Source organism: Hakea prostrata, chromosome 1 (genome assembly GCF_041222555.1).
Source record: "Hakea prostrata isolate BN-2017 chromosome 1, UWA_Hpros_2, whole genome shotgun sequence".
Lineage (NCBI taxonomy): Eukaryota > Viridiplantae > Streptophyta > Magnoliopsida > Proteales > Proteaceae > Hakea > Hakea prostrata.
Genome location: NC_142600.1, coordinates 65,438,659 through 65,461,711, shown reverse-complemented (window position 1 = coordinate 65,461,711; position 23,053 = coordinate 65,438,659). Strand labels below are relative to the sequence as shown.

The 23,053-nt window shown below is 37.5% G+C and overlaps 1 protein-coding gene across 1 annotated transcript; it reads left to right on the top strand.

The window, feature by feature from the left end:
* The first annotated feature begins 3,775 nt into the window (after positions 1-3,775).
* On the top strand, positions 3,776-22,612 carry LOC149029442 (3-hydroxyisobutyryl-CoA hydrolase-like protein 1, mitochondrial). The gene is made up of 14 exons (XM_089141868.1): positions 3,776-4,039; positions 4,115-4,195; positions 4,295-4,363; positions 4,484-4,550; positions 4,799-4,878; positions 11,317-11,400; positions 17,390-17,474; positions 17,743-17,828; positions 17,915-18,036; positions 19,552-19,612; positions 21,226-21,324; positions 21,414-21,515; positions 21,601-21,642; positions 21,738-22,612. The coding sequence occupies exons 1-14, from the start codon at positions 3,917-3,919 to the stop codon at positions 21,855-21,857; spliced, it is 1,221 nt and encodes a 406-aa protein (XP_088997994.1). The 5' UTR covers positions 3,776-3,916; the 3' UTR covers positions 21,858-22,612.
* Positions 22,613-23,053: the final 441 nt, after the last annotated feature.

Sequence of the window (23,053 nt, the reverse complement as noted above, 5' to 3'; positions counted from 1 at the left end):
TATGGATCTTTGGGTGAACTCGATTTCTTTAGTACAAAGTGAGAACAAGAAGTCCTTCGGAATTCCGGGGTAATTCAAGTACAAAGAGGTTCTTATTTATGAAAAAACCCATTCAATCATGATCAATTATGAAAATTCTAAAATTGGGGGCTGGCCTTTGTGGGTCCCTCTCGTGTTTGCGTGTGTTTAACTGTATATATATATATATATATATATATATATATATATATATATATATATATATATATATATACTAGTAAAGTAAGACACGTGCAAATGCACGTGGCCATATAAGAGAGAAAAGATATCGAGTCAAAAAAGATAAAGAAAATTTTTATATTAAGAAAGAAGACAATTGAAATAAACAATCAATTTGGGCAAGGAACTTGATAGAAATTACAAGTGGGCTCAACAAGTAACTTTTGTTTATTTGAGTGAGTGATAGGGTTGCTCCCAACAACCAAGAAGACATGCAGCTCAACTTTCTAGATGATGAAGACCATAAAGTATTTTATTTTTGCCCAACTTATATGTTAAAAAGGAATTAACAACAAAGGAATCATACGAACTGCGAGCAATTGAAACAATAATATGATAAAAAGGAAAAATTAGATGAAAGGGAAAGAGAGGCAAAGAAATAAGAGAAAGAAAATATTGGAGATACAAACACAAATATTGAATACGACATAACCCAAATTACAAGATTCATGATTCAAGCACTTCGAAAAAAGTTACAGAGAGTGGATTAATAACTTGAAAACCCTTGACAACCCGCTTTATTTTCTTGGCACATCCTTCGCAAGGCATGTCGACCTTCAAAACCGCCATAATTGATCCATCTTCCTTCTTCCCCCCATCGTCCTTCTTCTCACCATCTGTTCGGCTTCTGATTATCTGTCTGCAATGAGAGAACAAATACATAGAAACCCAATAAATTCCTCGAATATAACGGAACATCGAATTCAAATTTCAAAATTGAGAGGAAGAGAGAAGTAGAAGGCAACCCACCTCACCTAGTATAGCTTGCTTTTCTGTGAACACGCATTAACAATAATATACCAAAAGAAGAACTTGAACTGTGCAAGGGTTTATTTCAAGAAGTTCTTACCTTCGATTCAACAAAAGGTGCAAGAGAGAGATTCGAGAAATCGAGAGGGATTCAAAGAGAGATTCAGAGAGAGTTCGAGAGGGAGAGGGATATAGAGAGCGAGAGACTTTGAGAGAGATTGAGAGAGGTCATCAGAGAGAGTGGTGATTTAGAGAGAGATTCGAGAGGGAGAGGGATATAGAGAGCGACAGACTTTGAGTGAAATTGAAAGACGTCGAGAGAGAAATCGAGAGATAAATTATGTGGGGATTAAAATTAATGATAAATTAATAATAATTCATGACTAAAATGTCCAATTTATCCTTGCAAAAATAACTAAAGAAATAACAAATGGTATAACATTATTGGTATTTGGAAAAATAATAAGGATAGAAAGGGAGATTCATAGAGAGTTCGGGAGGGAGAGGGATATAGAGAGCGACAGACTTTGAGAGAAATTGAAAGACATCAAGAGAGAAATCGAGAGATAAATTATGTGAGGGATTAAAATTAATAATAATTCATGACTAAAATGTCCAATTTATCCTTGCAAAAATAACTTAAAAAATAACAAATAGTACAACATTATTGGTATTTGAAAAAATAATAAAGATAGAAAAGGACAGAAAAAGATTTGCGAAAAAGGTAGAATACATACTTTTATAATAGTAGTATGATATATATATATATATATATATATATATATATATATATATATATATATATATATATATATATATAAATTGCTCTATACATTCAATTAGAAAAAGATTGTTTAAAAAAAAATTTAGAGAAGGCAGATCTCATATTGCTATTTATTTTTTTAAGATAGTAGTATGGTAGCTTTCACTTCTTCCATAGAAAGATCAATAACAGCATAAGCTCCCTTTACTCAGTCTATATATTGAGGTTTTTTTCTTTTGGAGAATAAAATCTATTTGAGTTCATGTCGGCTTATAACTAAAATTCACCACTGATCCCATAGATCTATCTTCGTTGAATTTAGTTGCATAAATCATGTAGATTAATTTGATTATTACTATACTCTATATACGAGAACTATGATCATGTGTTCTTTATGTATTTCTATAAATACCCTTGTATAACTTGTATTGGAAGTTAATGAAAGATAGAGTGTTATTGTATTTTCATATGGTATTATCATTGACTTCTCAGTACTGCCTTTTCTGGAACGAGTTTTTTGTTCCTCTATTTTCTTTACTTTCTTGCGTTCATGGCATCGCTTTCTTCGACGGGAACTCTTCCAATCTCGCTGTTCCAATCTCTTTTCCCTATCTAAGTACCTTGAGTGTCACCAATTTTTTGACGATTCATCTAACTGCTGATAATTTCCTCTTGTGGAAGACTCAGTTTGTCTCCTTGGTGGAAAGTCATGATCTAATGTTACCACTTTAAGTAGATGTATTTTTGACACAATGGGGGTAGATTCTTGATGTAGAAGCAATAAGGGCAACGAACTCTAGGGTTTGAACTTTTGTCCCTCCAATTTTCTCCTCCTTGCTTCCCATCCCTTAAGATGGTTAGGGAGAACAGTGAACCTAGGCCTTGAATAGGGAAGGAAAAGAGATCCATCTCTTCTTGCAGGTACCCCCGGTTTTCTACCAGTTGGACTTCTGTTGTCATTGTAAAAGGGAAAATTTCACATTTTGCTCAAGATGTTTTTAAAAGTTTTACTTAAATGAATTCTATTTTGAAAATCATAAATTTTGTGATAATTTTTCTTGCCCAATAATATTCTACCATAAATTACTCAAATTATTCTCAAGTTTTTCATTGCAAAGGATGAAATAAATGAATAATAGGACAGCTCAGAGCTACAAAAGACTGAATGTTGTGATTGAAGGAATGGGTAAGCATTTATAAGGATAATTAAAATATTTTATGGTAGAATATTAATTAGGTAGGAAAAATTATAAAAAAAATTAGAATTTAACAATTGCTTTAAGGCTAAAGTGTAACTGAACGGAGTGTGAATATGTTAGATGAACTCATTGTCAAATTTGTTAAACTAAGTCTGAATCCTCCAATAAAATATTTATTTTTTCTCTCATTATTTATGCGTTAGTTAGGTTTAACCTAATATCACCAGTTGTGGATTTTAATTGGCTGTAACGTCTCTTTCTTCTTCCTCTATTCTTTCTCTATCAGTTTCACTGAAACCCTTTTACCTGCATTCATCAAGCTAGGAATTCATCTTTGAAAATCCTATAATTCCAATAGTTCTTTTGTTGTTGTCTCGAAGAAGTGAAAAAGAAATCTTGCTTCACAGGTACCTCATTTTCTCTAGTCTCACTTGCAAACCCTTTAGATGGAGGAAGAAGAAAGAGACGTTATTTTAACAGCTAGAGTTTTTTTTTTTTTTTTTTTTTTTTGAAAATTTAACTTAATTAACCTATAAATAATGAAAGCAAAAATAGGAATTTAATTGAACGATTCAGATTTAATTTATAGATATGATGATAGATATTTAGAACCATTTAGTTAACATGTTCACACGTGTCTTCAGTTACCATATTTCCTTATTTTAAAATATAAAAGTTATTTAAGTTCACCTTTTACACAAAACGTGAAATTCTAGATTTTTACAAAAAAATCTTTTGTCTCTAATTCATGCCCTAAATATTTTTTAAGTAAATATTTTTTTCAAATCTGGCCATCTGACAAAATTTCCCTTCGTAGAATCGCACGGGAGAAGCACAACCATCTCTGCTTCGATGATCGATCGCGTTCGACTTTGAAATCTGAACCTGGAGTTTACACTCTAACGGCGGAATTTCGTTGAAGAAGAGTTCTCTTCGATCTACGAAAATGCAGAGCTTAAATGGGTTCTTACTCAAGCGTTCCCTTCGAACATCAAGATTGCTTCCCCAATTGAGATACCTCTGCACCAATGCCATCAACCCAGATGGTAACGATGCTTTTCAAAATCAAGTGAGTCTGTTAATCCAATACTTGCAACCTAAAACTATTATCGCGCGGTCACAAACTCCTAATTTGATTTTACAGGTGCTAGTGGAGGGTAAAGCTCATTCTCGAACAGCTATACTCAACAGACCCTCTGCTCTCAATGCTCTTACAACTTCGATGGTGTTCTCCTTTTTAGCTCAATATTTATGGCTTTGCCTTCTGGGTCTCTCCTATTTTGCTATTCCATTATGACCCACTCGTTGTTTCTCTTACGTTCAGGGGGTGCGTTTGAAAAAACTGTACGAGTCCTGGGAAGGAAATCCTGATATTGGTTTTGTCATGATGAAGGTTAGAGGTTTCCTATCGTATTTCCTTGCTTGTGACTTCCACTTCTTTCATCTATGTTTTTTGCTTATTTTTCCCTGTTATACAAGAGCCACATTTTACCTTCATTTTTGGATTATGAAGGGCAGTGGCAGCAAGGCTTTTTGTGCTGGTGGAGATGTCGTTTCCCTCTATCGATTACGCAATGAAGGTAAAATAAGACGTTTTCTTTAATTTGTTTCGTTAAGGATTAGCATGTAGTGAGTACCTTGCTCTTCAATCCATTCTCTTTCAATTGTATTTGAAAACATTTTGGTACCAAAATCCAGTTTTAATTTTCCAAGGAAACGAACGTGTGTATGTATATGTATTTCATTTTATGCACCATTTGTGGTACTGCAATTTTTGGGTTGGCCTACCAAATCTCTGTTTTCGTGAACTATAGTTTCATTGTATCAGGGAAGATGGCAGAAATTAAAGAATTCTGCAGGGAACTATACAGTTTTATGTACCTTGTGGGCACATACCTGAAGCCACATGTAAGTATCAAAGGTTTCTTTAGCATTGAAACAATTGATATATGCAGGGTTTAGCCTATAATTTTGGTTTTTCCAAAGTTTATTAAGAAATCATTTTTTGAAATACAGTAATTTTATGTCTCAGGATTTTGTCGATATGATGCTGAGTTATGAATGGTGGTTTTAAGATTTGTTAGAGTACCAGGGTGTTAAGAGTGCCAGTTGCACACGGACTCCAACAACTGAATCGGTAATTCAGATTCAAATTCAAATTACTGATTCAGTTGTTGAGGAGTCCATGTGCAAATGGTATTCTAACAAGATTATATTCATCAAAATTTTAAATGAATCTGCTAAGCATTTTTTTGTGGAGGGTTTTATATAGTCAAAATTTATTTTTCCTTATCTTGATGCCTTGTTGATACAATAGATGTACAATTGTTCATTCTTTCTTGAACTTCGGTTGAAGTACTATATTTGAACTGCAGAAATAAGTTGGTGGTACATACTTTGGTGGAATTATTTTAAATCATTATGTTCAGCTTGCTAATTAAAATACTAGTGACTAAAGGAATGGGGGATAAATTATGGAATAAATGCTAATTAAAAAAAAAATCCAATCGAAAAAAGAGCATAGTGGAAGAGTATCTAGATGTCCCAAGCTAGCTAATACTTTGTCCGGTTTCAGTTCCATGTTGAGTGCTTGGCTGGAACCAGTGGATCCATCCCCTGTCTATAGTAGTACTCCGAATACTGGATGAAAGCTAAACATGACATGTTATGCCTGAAGTTGTCCATGAGCTGATTCACTGTGTTTCTATAGGTGGAATTATTAACATACATCATAGGAAATGTGTCATAAGGGAAGATACTCTGATGGACGCTTGCTCTCGGAATTGGCACAGCTGGCTGTGAGTGCCCTACTAGTACTGAAATTGGACCAGTTGGTATAGATGGAACTCCAAGATGGACTCCGCTAATAATGTATAGGCTGCTGGCGTTGCTGCTTCATCACCATACAATCCATACACCTATGCAGACTGCATACTGCTGTCATCATCAGAAGAATAAGTAAGAGACCTCCCCAACAACTCCATATGTTGATGATGCTCTCCCATATCCATAGCCATAATAAGCCCCAATGGTGTAGACTCAACATTCTCTATTCCACTGTAATATCCATATCCTCTAGGTTCATCTAAGCTCATAGATCCCATGGAGCCTGCCAAGCTGGCCACATCCCTTTGAGAACTGTCCTTAGAAGGTCTGCGTCTGCGACCACTGCGATGGCTATATGTACGTGCTGGTGATCCTGTGGCACTGGCTAAATTGGCTGAAAATGACTCTCCCCTGTGGATGTTGGTGCCGGTGGTGCTACTGGTACCTCCACACCCTGCAGCTGAGAACTTGAGTGCAACTGCTGTTGGGTCCAAATGGAGCACCATGCTATGGCTGAGACTTGCTCCGCGGTTGCTGGTAGGCTTAGATGGAGTTGGTGCTCGAACACCATCATGACCATCATTACTATCATCATCATCATCATCACAATACTCCTGGGTTAGCTGAGTGGCAAAATCCTCAGTGTTGGAAAACTCTAAGTTATCTTCACCGTTCATCAATGCACCGAGGTGTGTGGCTCGAATTGATGGGCGGGCTATGTATGCACTCACCCATCCGTGGCCAAGAAGTCATCCATATCACCCCATATCTCCTGTGCAATATGTCTACTATGACCACATCCCTCCTCATCCAACAAAGGCCCCCTTTATCCTTGACTCACTCATATAAGGGGTTCTCACCATTATTGTCCACCTCAAATATGTTGGATAACTCAGTCAGGTTATTATCTCTCCATCCCCTGTCTAATGTGATCATCCCTTAGTCTCATATTATAGAGCACATAGATAAGGTCCTCTAGCCGCTTTACAACCAATCGGTTGTGTCTCTTTGAGTGGATGAGATTGAAAGTGCTTCAATTCTGCTAACACCCAGTCGGAGAACATCTCTTTGAGAGCACCTTACATGCAATCGCAAACAAGTTGGTAGAGTTGGTCCCCATATTGCAGCCACCACTCATCTCTACAACAAACATATGGAATTCAGTTAGGAAGGTTATAGTGTCACATGTAACATAACTTAAGCAACTAACCAAAAGATAGGTATAATATATTAATGATATTGGGATTTGGACTAAACCCCAGTAGTGGTTTAACATGTCGATGTTGCCATGAAGTGATTAGAACTCCTAATGGCATCCTTGAATGACTTCATCTAACATAAAGTATAAACAATAACTAGGTTAGTATAAATTATAAAATGAATAATTAACCTAAGTCACTAACTACTAGATATTAAACATTAGTGCTCTCACAAATCACAATCTCACCTTTGAGTTGATGATGCTTGGTTGGATGAATCCGGTTCCATACTCTCCACTACAGTTTAGATGACACTTATCAAATCCTGCCTCACCCCAAGCATGATTTTGTAGTGGTACTTGGGATTTAGATAATATGCTGACAAGGAGTAAGAGGGAAGTTGAGAATTGAGAAACACAATAGCATAATAATAAATTGAATATTAAATCTATTAGACTTATAAATTCACCAGCCTTCTGTAATGGATGCTGCAGCTACCTCTCCCATCTATTTTGGGTGATTTCAAGGAATTTTTTATTGCCCCTTGGGTAGACCATCTCAACCTGTTGCTTCATCTTATCAACTGCAGCTTATATGTGTGGTAGAGTTAGTCTTCTTTGGGCTCAAGTATCCTTGCTACAATCCTCATAGTATCTCAAAAGTTCTCACTCAGTATGGTATTTTGTGTTATCCTTCCACTTGGGGTTGAAAAACCCTCCTAGTCAAACCACTATTGTGATAAGAACATTGACCTCAGGCCAACCTTCTTGCTCTCAAAGCTTCGGAGTGCAATCCAGTTGGTTGCAAACCCGGTAATACGTGGCCTCACCAAGTCACCCTAACTCAGGTCCATCATCATTTGTAGTGCATACCTATGGTTATAAATGAAGGTGCTGAACTATTCGGCTTGGTCTTCCACTCTTTTCACAATCTTGCATTGACCCATGTTATTTGGGATGAGGTCAATGTAATGAGTAGCTTATGGAGACCAATAGAGCTTATACCTGGCCAAAAAAGTATGTCCAAAAGAGCTTTCTAGTAGAAGCATGTATGTATTTAAAAATAGGAGAATATTAGTCGAAGCCTGTATTTAATGTGTGGGGGTTCTCCGTCATCTTTATCCCAGCTTCTTTGCAGTTGGATCAGTTATTTTGTGACAATTTGGACCACATGATCCACTCCAATCTCCATCACCACTAGCTTCAACAACTTATATATATATATATATTTTGCATCCTTCTTCTCCCTAGATGCATCCACAGACTTAAGGAACACCATCCTCCTATCATAGTTCAATATGAAATTGATGATGAACTGTTTAGTGGGAACAATCCAATCGTCACACATAGCAGTAACCTTGTAGTGAGCCCACATAGGCTCCAAACCCTTAATGTATGCCATCAGATCTTCTTTATGCTTTGGTAGGTATACATTGTAGAGCTCATCTAGGGATGGCCCCTACACACCACTCCTAGCCTTGTTAATCTCCCCAGACATATCCCTTTAGTAGGGCCCTTGGACTGCATTTGTTGGAATGCTGTGGTAGAAGGCCCATTTGGAGAAAGGAAGCCCCATTTTCTCCTTCACATTCCCCCATATGTGCTGCTAATGAAGTTGAATATGTGGATCTATGACTGTTGGTAATGAAGCTCAGCCCCATGGGGCCCAAGGGGGTGGGATGGGATTTGGCTCCTCTTTATGGGCTGAGATCTGCCTCTCAGAAACTTTGACTCTCTAAAGGACTTGCTCCCATGGCCCTTCACTGCCTCCTCAAGTCATCGAGACTTTGTTGCTCTCTGCTCATCATTATAGCTCTCCTCATCTGTGCTTCCTGCCCTCGCTTAGAAACCCCATACTCTCCTAGCTCCTCTAGGTTGAAGTTCTGCTTTCCGAGATCTGACAAGTCCTCAAGCAAGCATCCTCAAACTCTTCTTGTTGTACTCTCTTCTCCTTCCTCTTTTCCTTTCCACCCGTCAAGTGTGGAGCCATTGCCTATTTGATTTATGCATGCACCTTGGGGCATCCAGTAACATTCCCATCTCCCCTAGCTAGATGCCACTATAACTAGTTGCCTCGCCTCCTCCTATCTATTTCTTGCAATAGTTACAATCAGACTTCTTATCTACGGTTAGTGGCCTTCTATGCTGCCAAGTAATGTGCGACATCTTTCAAAGTATATGCTTAATAAAGAAATACACACTAAGTATCTTAAAAAACAGTACAAAAGCTCAAAAAATTACATACATGCTTTTACTAATATTCTCCTATTTGTAAATTTAAATAATTTTTAAAAGGATTTAAAATTTTTAAATAATTAAATAAAACAATTAATCTCAATAAATTCAATTCAACACCATCACAGTGTATATCAAGTGATTGTGTCTCACATACATTAAGTTCAATGAAAATAATTTTTAAAATGAGAAAATAAAAAAAAATTATAGCACTAATAAAAAAAAAATTAAACAACATACAATCATAGATCATAGTCCTAGACTAAACATATATTAATTTCATAGCAATACAAGATCATTTAATCCATGAACAAAGCAACAATAAAAAAAAATGGGAAGTTTGGGAAAGACCTTGAAAGAATCTCCCAAAATCCCCAAAATGATGTGTTTGAAGGCAAAGAAGTTGTTGAGTTAGGGTGAAAATGTGGTTAAAATCACAACAAATAAAAGGAAAAATCCAATTTGGCAAAACTAGAGAGTAGAGAGGGGGAAACATGTGAGATTGAGAAGAGTTTTATTAAAAAAATCGATTGGAACTGCTCGACCTTAGGACTTTTTCGAGTCTTAAGAGATTTCGTAAAAAATTGAGATCTTGGTCGAAATGTCAGTTGTTTTGTTTGAAATTTGTACCATATTCTTAACAACAGATTAGGCACTAGGAGAGAAGCTTGGAGTAGACATCCCTGTAGATGGCCTTCTAGATTTGGTGTAGAGATACAGAGTTGGAGGTCCATCTACGAAGATTTCTCTCCAACCAAACTTTAGATTGACACGCACGAAATAGCAACTTCCCCATAGTGTTGGCAATGGAAGAAGCACAAAAGAAAGAGGTAAGCTAATGGCACTTAGTCTTAAAGGTTGAGGGCCACTGCACCTAGGCCGGATAGAGGAAAGGGCATGGGTCCAAATGGATCTAGAGAAGGGGCATGCAAATAAGAGATTTTGGTTGGGGGGGGGTGTGTGTCTTTCAACTCAGGACAAAAGATGCAGGAGGAGGGGACTTGGGTTGATCAGTTGATGAGGGGTTCATCAGGCAGGTAGTGGATTAGGTCTCTCCAAGTTATGAAGGCCCGGCGGGGGATGTGGCCTTTGAATTGGACAAAGTTACTCTAGAAAACATAGGAGAGGGGGTGTGGGTGAGGTTCCTGGTGAAAGCCAAGAAGGTGTTCTTTTTGGTGGGGAGCTGAAAGAGGTTGTCACTCCAGGAGGGAGGCGTTTGGAGAGGGGGAAGGAGGGGCAAGATTTGGTCAAGCTCACAAGGACCCAAGGCCCATTAGAGATGAAGGATGCCAAGAGAATGCCAAGGGTATCAGAAGAATAGATCACTTTAGCTCCTATGACATTAAATGGAAAGCCAAGAGGATGCCTAGGGTCCAACCTGAAAGAGATGTTGGAACCGTCAGCAATTGAGAATGAGATGGTGTAGAGAGCGAATTGGCAGTGGGAGAGGGGGGTAATAGTAATTTTGGTAAATACAGGGTTTTATTGGTAATTTGACTATCATACAACAGGGCAACAGTAATTTTCTGTATAAACTAAATTAGCCGATAAGCTGTGATAATTTGGGTGGGTAGGGAAGCTGTTCACCAGCAGTGAAGATCTGGATTGTTGCTTAAGTTTGTTAGTAAAAAAGAGAGAAGATTCAATCAATTGTAATGAAATAAGAGTTGATGGAAGAAAATACATTGCCTAACGTCTCTGGTTTCTGAATGTATTACAGGCAAACAATTAAGCTCTGAAGATAGATTTAAATTCTAGAGTTGTGAGATGGTTTTTGAAATTTACTTCTGCATCAGGTGTCTTTGAAATGCCAATTAATGATAGGATTATGATGACTTATAAGCTGCTCTGTGGTATGAAACATGCAGAGTTCTTTGAATGATATTGTTCTATCCTCCACCAACCTCCCTCCCCCACCCACAACTTGCATATCTTCTGTTAAATGACTTAAATCTGTTTTCATATCATAAATTGTGCAATTATTTAGCAAGATTTGGAAGACAATTTTGACTTGCTAACTAACCTCTCTCTTTAGTGTAAGCTGGAAAAGGGAAATACTAACCCTTACCATGATTTTTTCCATGTAGGTGGCTATTCTAAATGGTATTACCATGGGTGGTGGGGCAGGGGTTTCAATTCCAGGGACATTTCGTGTTGCAACTGAAAAAACTGTATGTAAATACCAAAAATACATTTATCTGGGGTTGTCTTTCTCTGTTCGTGAGTAAATATTGAAACATGTCCATTATTTTGTCTGAGGAAGTCCTGTGGCTTTGTGAAACACCCAGTTGAGTTTCATACATTTAATCATGATTCTGAATGTTTTGCTGTGAAATAAAATATGCACCCTTTCATGATGTGTTATGACGATTTATGGAGTATTCACTTGGGGGGAGATGGCACATATTTCTCTCAAGGGTGGTCAAGATAGTATTTTATGTGATTTGTGCTTCATGATTTTGTTGCTTGATATGGGTAGTACACGGTCTTTGTTTAAGTGAATTTGTCAAACCACACAACAGCTATGCTTTCTCAAGGCAACTATGAGTTATTAGTAAGGTATAACATATGAGATGCAAGACCTATTTTTTGTGATTTGTTGAATTACTATTTTTAGGATTTTGCAAGTAATTTTTCTATTACAGTAATTATGTCTGTTAGACTTTTATATATTGTAGTGAACATGATTTATTGTTAAGAGAAGAAAAGTGTTTTGAGTAAATAGCTAGATGGTTTAAAATATCTGCATAATGATGTTAGTGACTAGTGTACAAATTGGGTGGGGGAGAGACAAGATATTGACTTCCCAATTACAACTGGGTTACATCAAGGACTTGTTCTGAGGCTGTTTTTTGTTTGCCTTGATCATATATGAGCTTGCTTGAGACGTTTAACCTGTGGTATTCTTTTTAATGATGATATTGAATTGGTGTAAAAAACAAAAACCAAGGATATATGCGAAGTTAAAAGTATGCAGATCAGCCTTGGAGTCAATAAGGTTTTCAGATGAGTGGAACAAATTTAGAGTATGTGGTGTCTAAATTTAGTAAAATCAGGATTGAAATCTGAAATAGAGTGGTGAAAACTTGATGATAGTAAATTTTGTAAATAAATAATACAAGAAGAAAAATAAGTAGCTTTAATCTCACCTAAATGGGGTCGACTACATGACTTCTTGTTCTCTTATGAGCTTTGATTGAAACCATAAATGGTAGAAGGCCTATGCCATCTGGTATTCATGCCTTTCCTCACCACCTCTCTTAGGCTACTTTAGGCCTATTGATGTGAACACAAAGACCCCTTCACCGAAACCCTAAGTGGGGCCCTCAGGAAGGATCTAAGCTGTTCTATCAGTTTTTTGTACGCATTTTGATTTCTGAATGACACAACTAAAGTGTCTGTTGTTTCTTCCTCCTTGCATCTGTATATCAATGTAAGGTTTCTTAGCATGTTTCAAGGTTCAGCTCTGTGATTCTTCGACCAGAAGTTGACTTTGAACAAATTGATTTTGTTCTGCTTTACTTCTTTTCTGTAGTTTCCCCCTAGGATTCCTGAACTTAATAACAGTGTTCGATTTCGTCTATAGGTCTCTCCACGAAATTCCCCTTTAATTTCGTTTGCCAATCGAGACCTCTTTCTTTTGATCTAAGAAGCCTCCATGAAGTGGCCTAACAGTACAGGAGGGGTATTTTGGGCATTTTAGCCCTTAATTTAGTCCTGAATTTAATTTTAGAATTTGGTTAACTCAGCTAAGTGTTAGTTGGATTCGTTTTGAGTCTTCTACATGAGTCCAGTTAGTTGGATTAGTTGATTGTTTTGTCTTATGTTATCTAATTAGCATGTGCTTAGAAGATAACTTAAGTGAGATTCCAATTTAAGGGTAGGAATCTCATACTAATTTGATTCCTCTTCTTAAGTGTTGATAAGAGTCAAGTTTGAGTTGTGTAATTGGATCTCATCAGTTAAGGAGATCCCAGTTTGAGTCTGAGTCTTATTTTCAGGCTATAAATAGCTTCATTCAAACAAGTTTTGAGGCTTCCATCATCAAGTCCAGTGGCATTGTTCAAGCTTCCAACAGCCCAAGTAAGTTACAGCCCCTTCCCCACCAATCCCAACCCCCTTTCTCTGTCCGCTAGCCTCCCTACCCCCTCCTGCACCTTGTGCAACCTTCCAGCCCCCTTCCCCTCCTTGTCTGAGCTAGACCACCACCCCAAACCCATCACAACTCATTGCAGGCCCTTCCCCTTCAAGTTCCTGCAGCTCCAGCCCCTTTCCCAAACCCCAGAGACCCTTCTTTCCCACGGCTTCCTAGTCCCAGCCACATTAGGATTCCCCCATTCCCTGCTTAGTTTTAAACCACTCTGCCCCCATTAGAACCGCATAAGCCTAAAAAAACCAATTTCTAACACTAGTTTCCCCAAAGCAGCCTAAATTCTGGTTTTCAGAATTTCTGCACTTCATCTTCTTCAAGTGGAATTTGCGGAATTTTTATAAATTTCAGAAAAACCCTAATTGATTAAACCCTCAGTCCTTCCCCTGAATCAACCTCTGACTTGCAAATCAGGCATATTCTCAGGTCTGTACTGCAAGACAGCAAAGCCCAGCCGAAACCCTATTTGCCTTTGAATTTGAAATTGAAATCTGAATCTCAACTCTAATAAATTCAGATCTGATTAGCACATTCAGCAGGCTTAAACTGTGATAGGAACTCTAAAAACCCCTTTCATTACTTTGCTGGAATTACTGGGTAACCATCTTCTTGGGAAATTAACAGTTTTGCCCCTAACCCTAGATCCGTGGTTTCATTACCTATCCCTTGCTCTTTTTAATCTTTCAATACGAATAAGATCACTCCTCTGAATTGGAGCTTCAGATCTGGGCTATTTTAGGCCTTCGCTGAACATGAACTGGAGCTTACTCTGGTCTCAGATCCAATGTGGGTCATTCCTTACCTTGTCTTTCCTAGTTTGGTCACATGTCCATCTCAACATTCTCATCTCTGCTACACTTAAGTTTATCTATATGCTGCTTCATAACTGCCCAAAGTTCTGATCGTACATCATAGCCAGTTTGTGATGGTCCTAAAATAATTCCATTAAGCTTTAAAGGAATTCACTGATGATACCACATTGAAGCATATTTCATTTCTCTAAGCAGCATCCAAGGTTATTAAAGCGACCAAAGCGATTGGGGCTCCGTCTTGGCGATTAGGCAACTAAGCGGAGCTTAGGCGGCAATAAAGTGACCAAAGCAGTTTAGTCAATATTTTTAATGTAACTACTTTTAAATTATTTTTTAATACAAATACTTTTTATAATAAACTAAAGTACTAAACAAACATTTAACAATCACATTCATAAAAATGAAAATAAAAAAAATTCAAGAATCACAATTATGAAAAATTATCCAAAAAAAGATTAAAAACATAACTTTATCTCATCAAGCATCATAAGATTCATAACAATAATTATGTAATATGTACTATATCAGTAATCAATGTGAAAAATGAAAATGAAAGTAGTAATTTTACATTCTTACTTACTTCTATGATAGTGTGACGCCAAATAAGTGTCTTGTACTCTTGTGCATAGATCAGTAATTAGAATTTATGTATCCATTTTTTCCTTTTTTTAACCAAACAATGCCAACATGATAAATTAATAGATCTCATTATTCCGATTTTCAAGTCATTGTTTATTTAATGATTCATTGATTATCAATGTTGAATATGGCTCATGCTTCACATTCTGTTGCCGACAGGCACTTTGGACCTCGATTCCGAAATGGCTCACATATTTAAATTTATATACGGCATTGTAGAATAAATTATGATTAAAATAATAATAATAATAATATGCACAAATTACAAAATGTAAAAAAAGCGGTTACTTTAGCATCTAGGCAGCAATATGGCGCAAAAGGTGGCAAAGCGATAGTGCCTAAGCAAAAAAGCGGCAAGAAATCAGCCCGTTAGTTAAGCGGCAACAATTTAAGCAGTTCAAAAACCGCTTTGCCTCCTAGGTGGACCCAAGAAGTTTGGCATGTTACATACGGGGTCTAGGAAAGCTGACAGTGTTAATGGACTATTATGTGAGGAGTAAAAGAGGCTTTGACCCTTCTTATGTTTACACTTAGAAATGCAGATCATGGTAGGTAAAATACCACCCCATTTCCTTCTTAATATGTTACTCTGTGCTTGGCTGCTGCAACACCAAGCCACCTGTGCATAACCAAACACATCACCTTGTAGCATTGCCTCTTCAACCTCACACTAGAAGCTAGAGAACAACAGAAGTCAGTGAAAATCACAGACTGATGGTGAGGTGATTCACTGGATTCAACAAGCATGAGTCAAACTCCAGAACCAGATTCACAGCTTTCGGTTAGTCAGTCTGGGTTTTATTGGACATTCAATTGGAATCAGAATATTCAGCTATTATTCAATATTTGTTTTTTAGAAAAAGGAAGTAGAATCTTTCTACATTTCAATTTTCCTGTTCAATTCATTAATGGAACTGTTTGGGTTCAGTATGAATCCATAGTGGATTGTTTGTTTGTTATCTGTTGATTTAATTGAATTTGTAGGCTAAGGTTTTTAGGTTTCTTTTAATTGAATGGAAGACCAGTTGAAGTCTCTAGGTTTTGTGTTTCTTGTTCCATAAAGATTTGGGGAGCTTTGTTTGCAGATCCAATTTATCTGAATAGATTGAGAGTTTCGAATTGAATTATTCTCCTTTGTTGACTCTGTTTTTCTCGCTTTACATTAAATCTATGAATATCATGACTTGCAGAGGGAACCAAAGAGGAGTTGGATGTGGATTGATGGAAAACATGTCTCAGTTACTGCACCAAAAACAACCTATACTCAGAAAGGAATAAGATAGAAGGTTTGGGGTTTCAGGTGAAAAAAGAAAGAAGAGAATTAGAACAAGAACACCAATGCAACAGCAGTGACTGGAAAATTTCTGGTTTAGGGTTTTGCCATGGGTTTTACTAAAAATAGAAGGATGGGAAGTAAGGGATTTCCCGGAGAGAATGATCAGTATTTGTTGTAAGAACAACAATTCAAGCATCCAAGCGTTTGTCTCAGGATAATGAGTGAGGAGAGAAAATAGGTTAGAGAGAGAGAGAGAGAGAGAGATAGAGGAACCAGGACTACCGCTAATTCATAGAACAAATTCAGGGAAGGAAGAGAGGGAATTGAGGAAGAAGTTGGGGGGGGGGGTTCTGATACCAAATAATGCAGGCCTTGGGATGGTCTGCTATGGTGTTCTTTCATGGAAGGGGAATCAGAATACTAGGAAGAGGAAGAGAGATATTGCCTAAGAGAAGGAGCAAGAGAAAAGAGAGTACTCACACTCACACACAAGCCATGTAGGCTCTCACAAACATAAATTCATAGTTTTTCAATCTATGTATATGGTGGGGGATTACACCATTTATATAGAAAAAAATCACAAGACTTCTGATTTAAGACGACCTCCCTAAGTGACCAATTCATACTAGGAAACTAGAAATAATTAGATACTAAACATCTTAAGAATCAAATTTCTAAAATAAGTAAATAAATCAAACCATTATTTCCCCAAATAATATATTTCCTAAAATCCTACTAGACCCATGATTCCAACTGAACCGGGTTCATCTTGGTCTAGAAACCGAGTTACGTTTGGGTCAGCCCGAGGCTGTGTTTCTATGTCACCTTGCCTTGTCATACATACCTTAGTTGATTGTTCGTGGTGTATATCATTAGAATAAACCATATTAAGATTCTTTTGGCCATATTCCCTTCTTTTCCCCTATAAAATTTATTTATTTTATAGGGTATATCAGTGTGACTCTATGGTTAACTCTTTTTCTTTTAGGCTGCATTTGATTGCCTTGTTGATCCCTGGGTTTTTGTTTCTTTTTTTGTTCTGTTACATTCGAGTTTTCTTTATTTTTTCTTTTCTTTTGGGGTGGGGGGGGGTGTGGAAAGGTTGGGTCCCCACTCTTTCGGTAGGCCCTTGGCCAGCCTTTGTGAGCTAAGCTTTCTAGTTGGGTTGCACTTGCCCTCTATGGTCACTCCCTCCCCCCTTCTCTCTTCTTTGGTATTGACTCTTTTTTCTTTTTTTCATCCCAAAAGGTCATCATTTCCTAACATCATGGCAAAAATTGCAGGTTTTTGCCACACCAGAAACTCTAATTGGTTTTCATCCTGATGCCGGGGCATCCTTTTACCTTTCACATTTACCTGGTCACATAGGTATTTCTGTAATGCTTCTGTTCGTTTCAGTTTCAGTTTAAAGTTAAGTCAGCTTCTACCTTTTCTAGATACAAAAGAGAAAGTTCTGTGGTTTTGGTAAATAATGAAGTTTAGCTACTCGTAGGTGATGCAGCAAGTGAGATAATGTGATATGAACCATTATTCATTTAGTTATCTATATCTATTAAAACTGAGATAGTTATTCATGATTTCTGATTTTTCCTTGTTGCTCTTCAAAGTGATGTTTACTTATTGTTTAGACTTGCAGGGGAATACTTGGCTCTAACAGGAGAGAAGCTGAGTGGGGCAGAAATGCTTGCTTGTGGGCTTGCCACACACTATTCGCTGACAGCAGTTTGTCCTTTTCGTTTCTCTTTAATGTTTGTTTTTCAAATCCCTGCTATTTGTTGTTCATGTAACTAATTTGCACTTTGTTGCAGAGGCTTCCTTTGATTGAAGAGCAACTTGGTTCATTAGTTACAGATGATCCTTCTGTGATAGACTCTTCTCTTAGATACTACTGTGACATTGTCTCTCCAGAAAAGAGGAGTGCTTTTCACAGGTTTTTCATTTGGTCTTTCTTCTGTAATTAGTCAAAATGGTTGATCGTGATTTGATGAAGTGTCAGGGATTGCGCCCTTATTATACAGTCATAGTTGAAGATAAATGTTTGTAACAATACCCAGTTTCTATTAACTCCTTTATTTGTTGTCATTCAAGTCTGTCCTGCATTTTTTGTGCATTTGTGCATGCCTGATTTTTGTCTGTCTGCGAGTGCGTGGACATGCGTTTCATCATTTCCTTAATTCTATTTCTTTTTTTTTTCTCTTTTTTTTTCCTTCTTGTGGTTTTTGTGTATAATAAAGTTCAGCTGCCCATCGGAGATTGTAACAATTGAGATTGTGTGATACAATCCATAATTCATTTATTGTACAGTCCTTTTTGACAATAAATGTTTGTCAAAAGCACCTAGTTTCAAGTCCTTCCTCTTGGGTTCTTTGTGCATTCGTTCATTTTGCATGCTTGGTGTTTGTCTGTGGCTGTGACTGCGCCTGATGTAGGACAAGCAGCCAGGAACCAATTCGAACCAGCATGGTAGGCCACTTCAAACCATGAAAAAGGAGGCCAAAATACTGTTCATGTAAACGGTGTCACAGCCCATTATTTGGAATATTCATAGAGGATTTTGTGGTGCCCAGATCAAATTTTATGAAGATTTTATTCTTGGGAGACTTAGAACCTTAGTTTGGTAGTTTCAGTTTCAGTTATTCATGCTTGTGGTTGAAAGTGAAAGCCCAGTAGTTTTTAATTTTAATTACTTTCTTTATTTATAATATTCAATTATCACTAGTTACTAGGTATTAGTCTCTATTTTTAGTTTACTAAGTGTCTATTTCTTGTAAAGCTTTAGCCACACTATAAGTAGGCCCTTACATTGCAATAAAAAGAAGACTTATGGAAAAGAAAAAAGGATGAGTTGAAGCTTTAGCAGTGTGGGTTTGCGGCCCCCCTCCCTTCTCTCTCTCTCTCTCTCTTCTTCTCTTCTTATTAGTGTTCTTCTCCTTCTCCTTCAAGTCTAATTGTTCTCAGATTTCCCCTTCTTTACCCTATCTTCTTTATCCAGCTTTTTTCTATATTCCGTCCTCCCATTAGTGCCTGCATGATCTCAACACTACCTCATGCATCAATATTCAGTCTGACCAAACTGTTCATCTGACAAGATAATCTTGAATTTTAATGTGTAATTTCCAAATATTTTCTTCATAGGTTTCCTTTATACAGTAAGGTAGCATACACATTATGAGTATTTGATAGCCTTTTCTCTCCCCCTCAAAACTGTGCTACCCTTACTTTCTATTAGTTTCTCTGGTATCTCCTTACCACCCTCCCATGGCCGCGCTTCCTCATTGTTATGAGCTTTCTTTGAAGTTGTGATGTTAATTTGTGAATCTGACCACTTACATGTACAATACATGAATGTATGCTATTTTATTGGCAAGTTAACTTTGTGCAGTTTTTTTAATGATAATTTAATTTCTGAAAGCTGCTGATGTTACATATATGCTATTATTTTCAGGGTTGAAACAATTGATAGATGTTTTGGCCATGATACAGTTGAAGAAATTATTGATGCCTTGGTGAGAATAAGTGAATTTGCATCTTCACTGTGAATAACTTTGTTATTTTTTTTTTTAAATTTTTTATATTGGAAGCAGTTTCAAGGTGTTGCCTATGTGTCCCCTAGGTGGTTCAACATGATGCATTGTTAATTTTACTTGGGTAATTGTTGTGGTCATCCATGCTTGCACTTTCCATATGAGATCAACATTTATTTTGTTTTTGTTTTATACTCCCATCCCCTAGTGCCCTTTTTTTGGAGGATAAGCATGCTTTGAATTAGAATAAGGAAGATACGTAACAGGCAGTCCTCTAAAAACCTCCCATAGAGAAGATGGGAGGGGTAGCATAGGATTTCCAACTAAGAATGCATGCCTCCTAACCAGTATCTCACGCAGGGAGGGGGTTGGGGGAAAGAAAACCCAGCTATGACCTGTAAAATATAGATGACTGATCATCAAGGTCACTAGGAAACTCCTTAGGTTCCCAGTGAGATGCACATTTTCCTTTTAACTCCGTCCATCTAATCTGCTGGTTGATTCTGTTCTCTCCACACATGCTGGAACTTCTTTTCATGGAGCAGATTAGACTATTGCATGATTTTCCACTTAATTGCTTGCATTTTCTAAGGCCCTTGTGCAAAAAGGGCAGTGCCAAAGGCTTCCACACAAGCAGAGTCCCCCCACCCCCCGGGGGGGATTTTTGCTGAGGCTGTTTTGATGCCTTGATCTCAGGGCTACAACTGTGGTCCCCGACCGTTGCACCAATGCCCACCCCTTTTCTAAGGCCCTTGTGTCTTCCCACTTATTATATCAATAGCCAGCTTGGAATCTGTTCTAGTGGAAACTTCTAGGAATCCCACTTAATCTTTGCCATATATTTATCTCTTCAATAGCACTTAGTCCCATGGTATCCTTTAATGAGGTTTAAATTTCTTTTGAATAGACCAATATACATGAGTGTTGCATGTGTTTTGTGCCTGCTTTGACATCCAGGCAGAGGGTGTTGCATGCATGGACACAGACAATTCTTAGTTCTCATGGTGCTTACGAGAGGCTCAAAATCCAAGATGAAACCAATAAGCAAGCCATCCAAGGTGCCTAGGTCGAACAAAGCACCTAGACACCAACTAACATGTGTGATTGAGATCATTTTTTTTTTCTTCCATTTAACCTCTCAGTGTGTACACGTTTCCCCATAACCAATCACTCTGTATTTGTACTCTTTGTTTTTTGAAGTAGAAATACATATCCATATCCTGATATCCTTATATGTTTATCTGAAACCATATATATTCACATGGTTGATGCATTTGTTTGGATGTCCAATTGAGTATATCACTGTGGCAGCATAGTCAATGGCTCAAAGGGGATACACAAGTTTTGCCCTTCCATTTTTGGTAAATTATGAATTCATTGTAACAATGAAAGAATGGCTGCTTCACCCAATTGAGGTGGAATGTGGAAGTGAGCTGAAGATCAATACTGAGTGTCCCCTATCTTATGTTCTGGATTGGTTGGCACTTGCCTAACTTGAATTGTAGGGAAAAACACTTCTAGTTTTCAAATAGAGCTCGTTCAGAACATTTTAACAGACTTGGTGATTATATTTCAAATAAATTGAATTTTCTCAGGAAAAGGAGGCAACTGGATCAAACAATGATTGGTGTACTTCAGCACTTAAGAAACTAAAGGAAGCCTCACCTTTGAGCTTGAAGGTTTCTTTACGATCGGTGAGTCCCATGTTACTTGTATCTTTTTGCTTAATTATGCACAACTAGCATGTCCTTTTAACATGCTCCAATGTTAGTGACTGATTTAGATACGAGAAGGTAGATTCCAGACTCATGATCAGTGCCTGATTCGTGAGTATCGAATGTCTCTTCAAGGGATTTTAGGACAGCTTCCCAATAATTTCTGTGAGGTATCAACCACTTACTCATCATACCACCGAAACGGTTTGTAGTTGTTTATTAATATTATGTATCTTACTTTATGTATTTTGTTAGGGTGTTCGGGCACAATTGGTGGAGAAGGACCATGCACCGAAGGTATTTGGAACACACACTTCTTGCATATGATGAACAGAAAAAGTTTAGAGATGATATTGCTAATGAGTCTAATTGTTGAAATTTGCAATTCTCAGTGGGATCCTCCAAGTTTGAATCAAGTATCTAAAGACATGGTGGACAACTACTTTTTGCCACTTGATGAGTTGGAGCCTGACCTTGAATTGCCTACAAAACTTCGAGAAGCATTTACTTGATTGGAGATCAATCATTTGGCACTAAAGAAACCATTCACATACATATATAATCTTGGCATATGGTGTTTACAGCAATTCAACTTGCTGATTTTTTGTTCCAGAAAACTGATGGATGTTTTAGGGGTGGGTCATGGTGCAATGGTTGGTGGACCTCAATTGTAGCCTGAGATCAACGTATTGAAATAGCTAAGGGTGCCTAAGAAAATTGCACCCCCTGGCATTTTCTTCTGCGAAAGACTTCGGCAGCAGGTTCGCCCTTTTAAAGCTGATGGATGTTTTCAATGTTCATTGATTTACAATCTGATCCTAACTTCATTGTTTGCAATACTCCCAAAATTTTGTATTTTGGAGAAACACCTCCTATTTGCTTATTGGTTTCCATTCCGAATATTTCCCCTTGTACTTCTGGTATGTGCAGTGGAATCTTTGGTGAAACACTGATTTTCTACTCAGCCAAGTAGACTGCAAAACTGGATCAGACCATGTAGTCTAAATATTATTTGCTGGATCAAACCATCACTCACGTCCCTAAATTCAAGCAGGATTGAACTAGAACCAGATCGCCTTCCACTTTATTCTATGCGCTTCTCTAAAACCATACGTCCCTGAATTCAAGCAGGATTGAACTAGAACTAAATCGCCTTCCACTTTATTCTATGCGCTTCTCTAAAACCATTGAATCCCACAAAACTTTTAAGGTAGTCAATTAACTGAATCCAACTATAGAGGATGCCACTTTGGGTGTAGGGAGAGAGAGAGAAAAAAAATTTGGAAAACGTGAATGGCAGGATTTGAACCTGCGCGGGCAGAGCCCACATGATTTCTAGTCATGCCCGATAACCACTCCGGCAAGTATAAATTAAGCCAGTTATCCAATTTTGTTACAGTTGCTGAATTAGCAACTGTAGAAGATACTTGTAGAAGATCAGAAGTCTTGAGACAATTATCCTCTCTCAGTCTGATTAAAGAATCAGATTCCGTGGGTTAATATGGCGAGGGGAAACTCAGACCAACTTAATGGAATCCCAAATCTCCCAAATGAATCATTCTGATTGTTCACCAAAATGTGCCTATGCAAGTCCATCTTTGAGTTCGATATAAGAATTTGGTTCACACATAACACTATATGTGACATGGGACCAGCAGGCAATAAGGATACATGGCCCATTGGTCCTAAGGGAACCTAGAAATAGTAA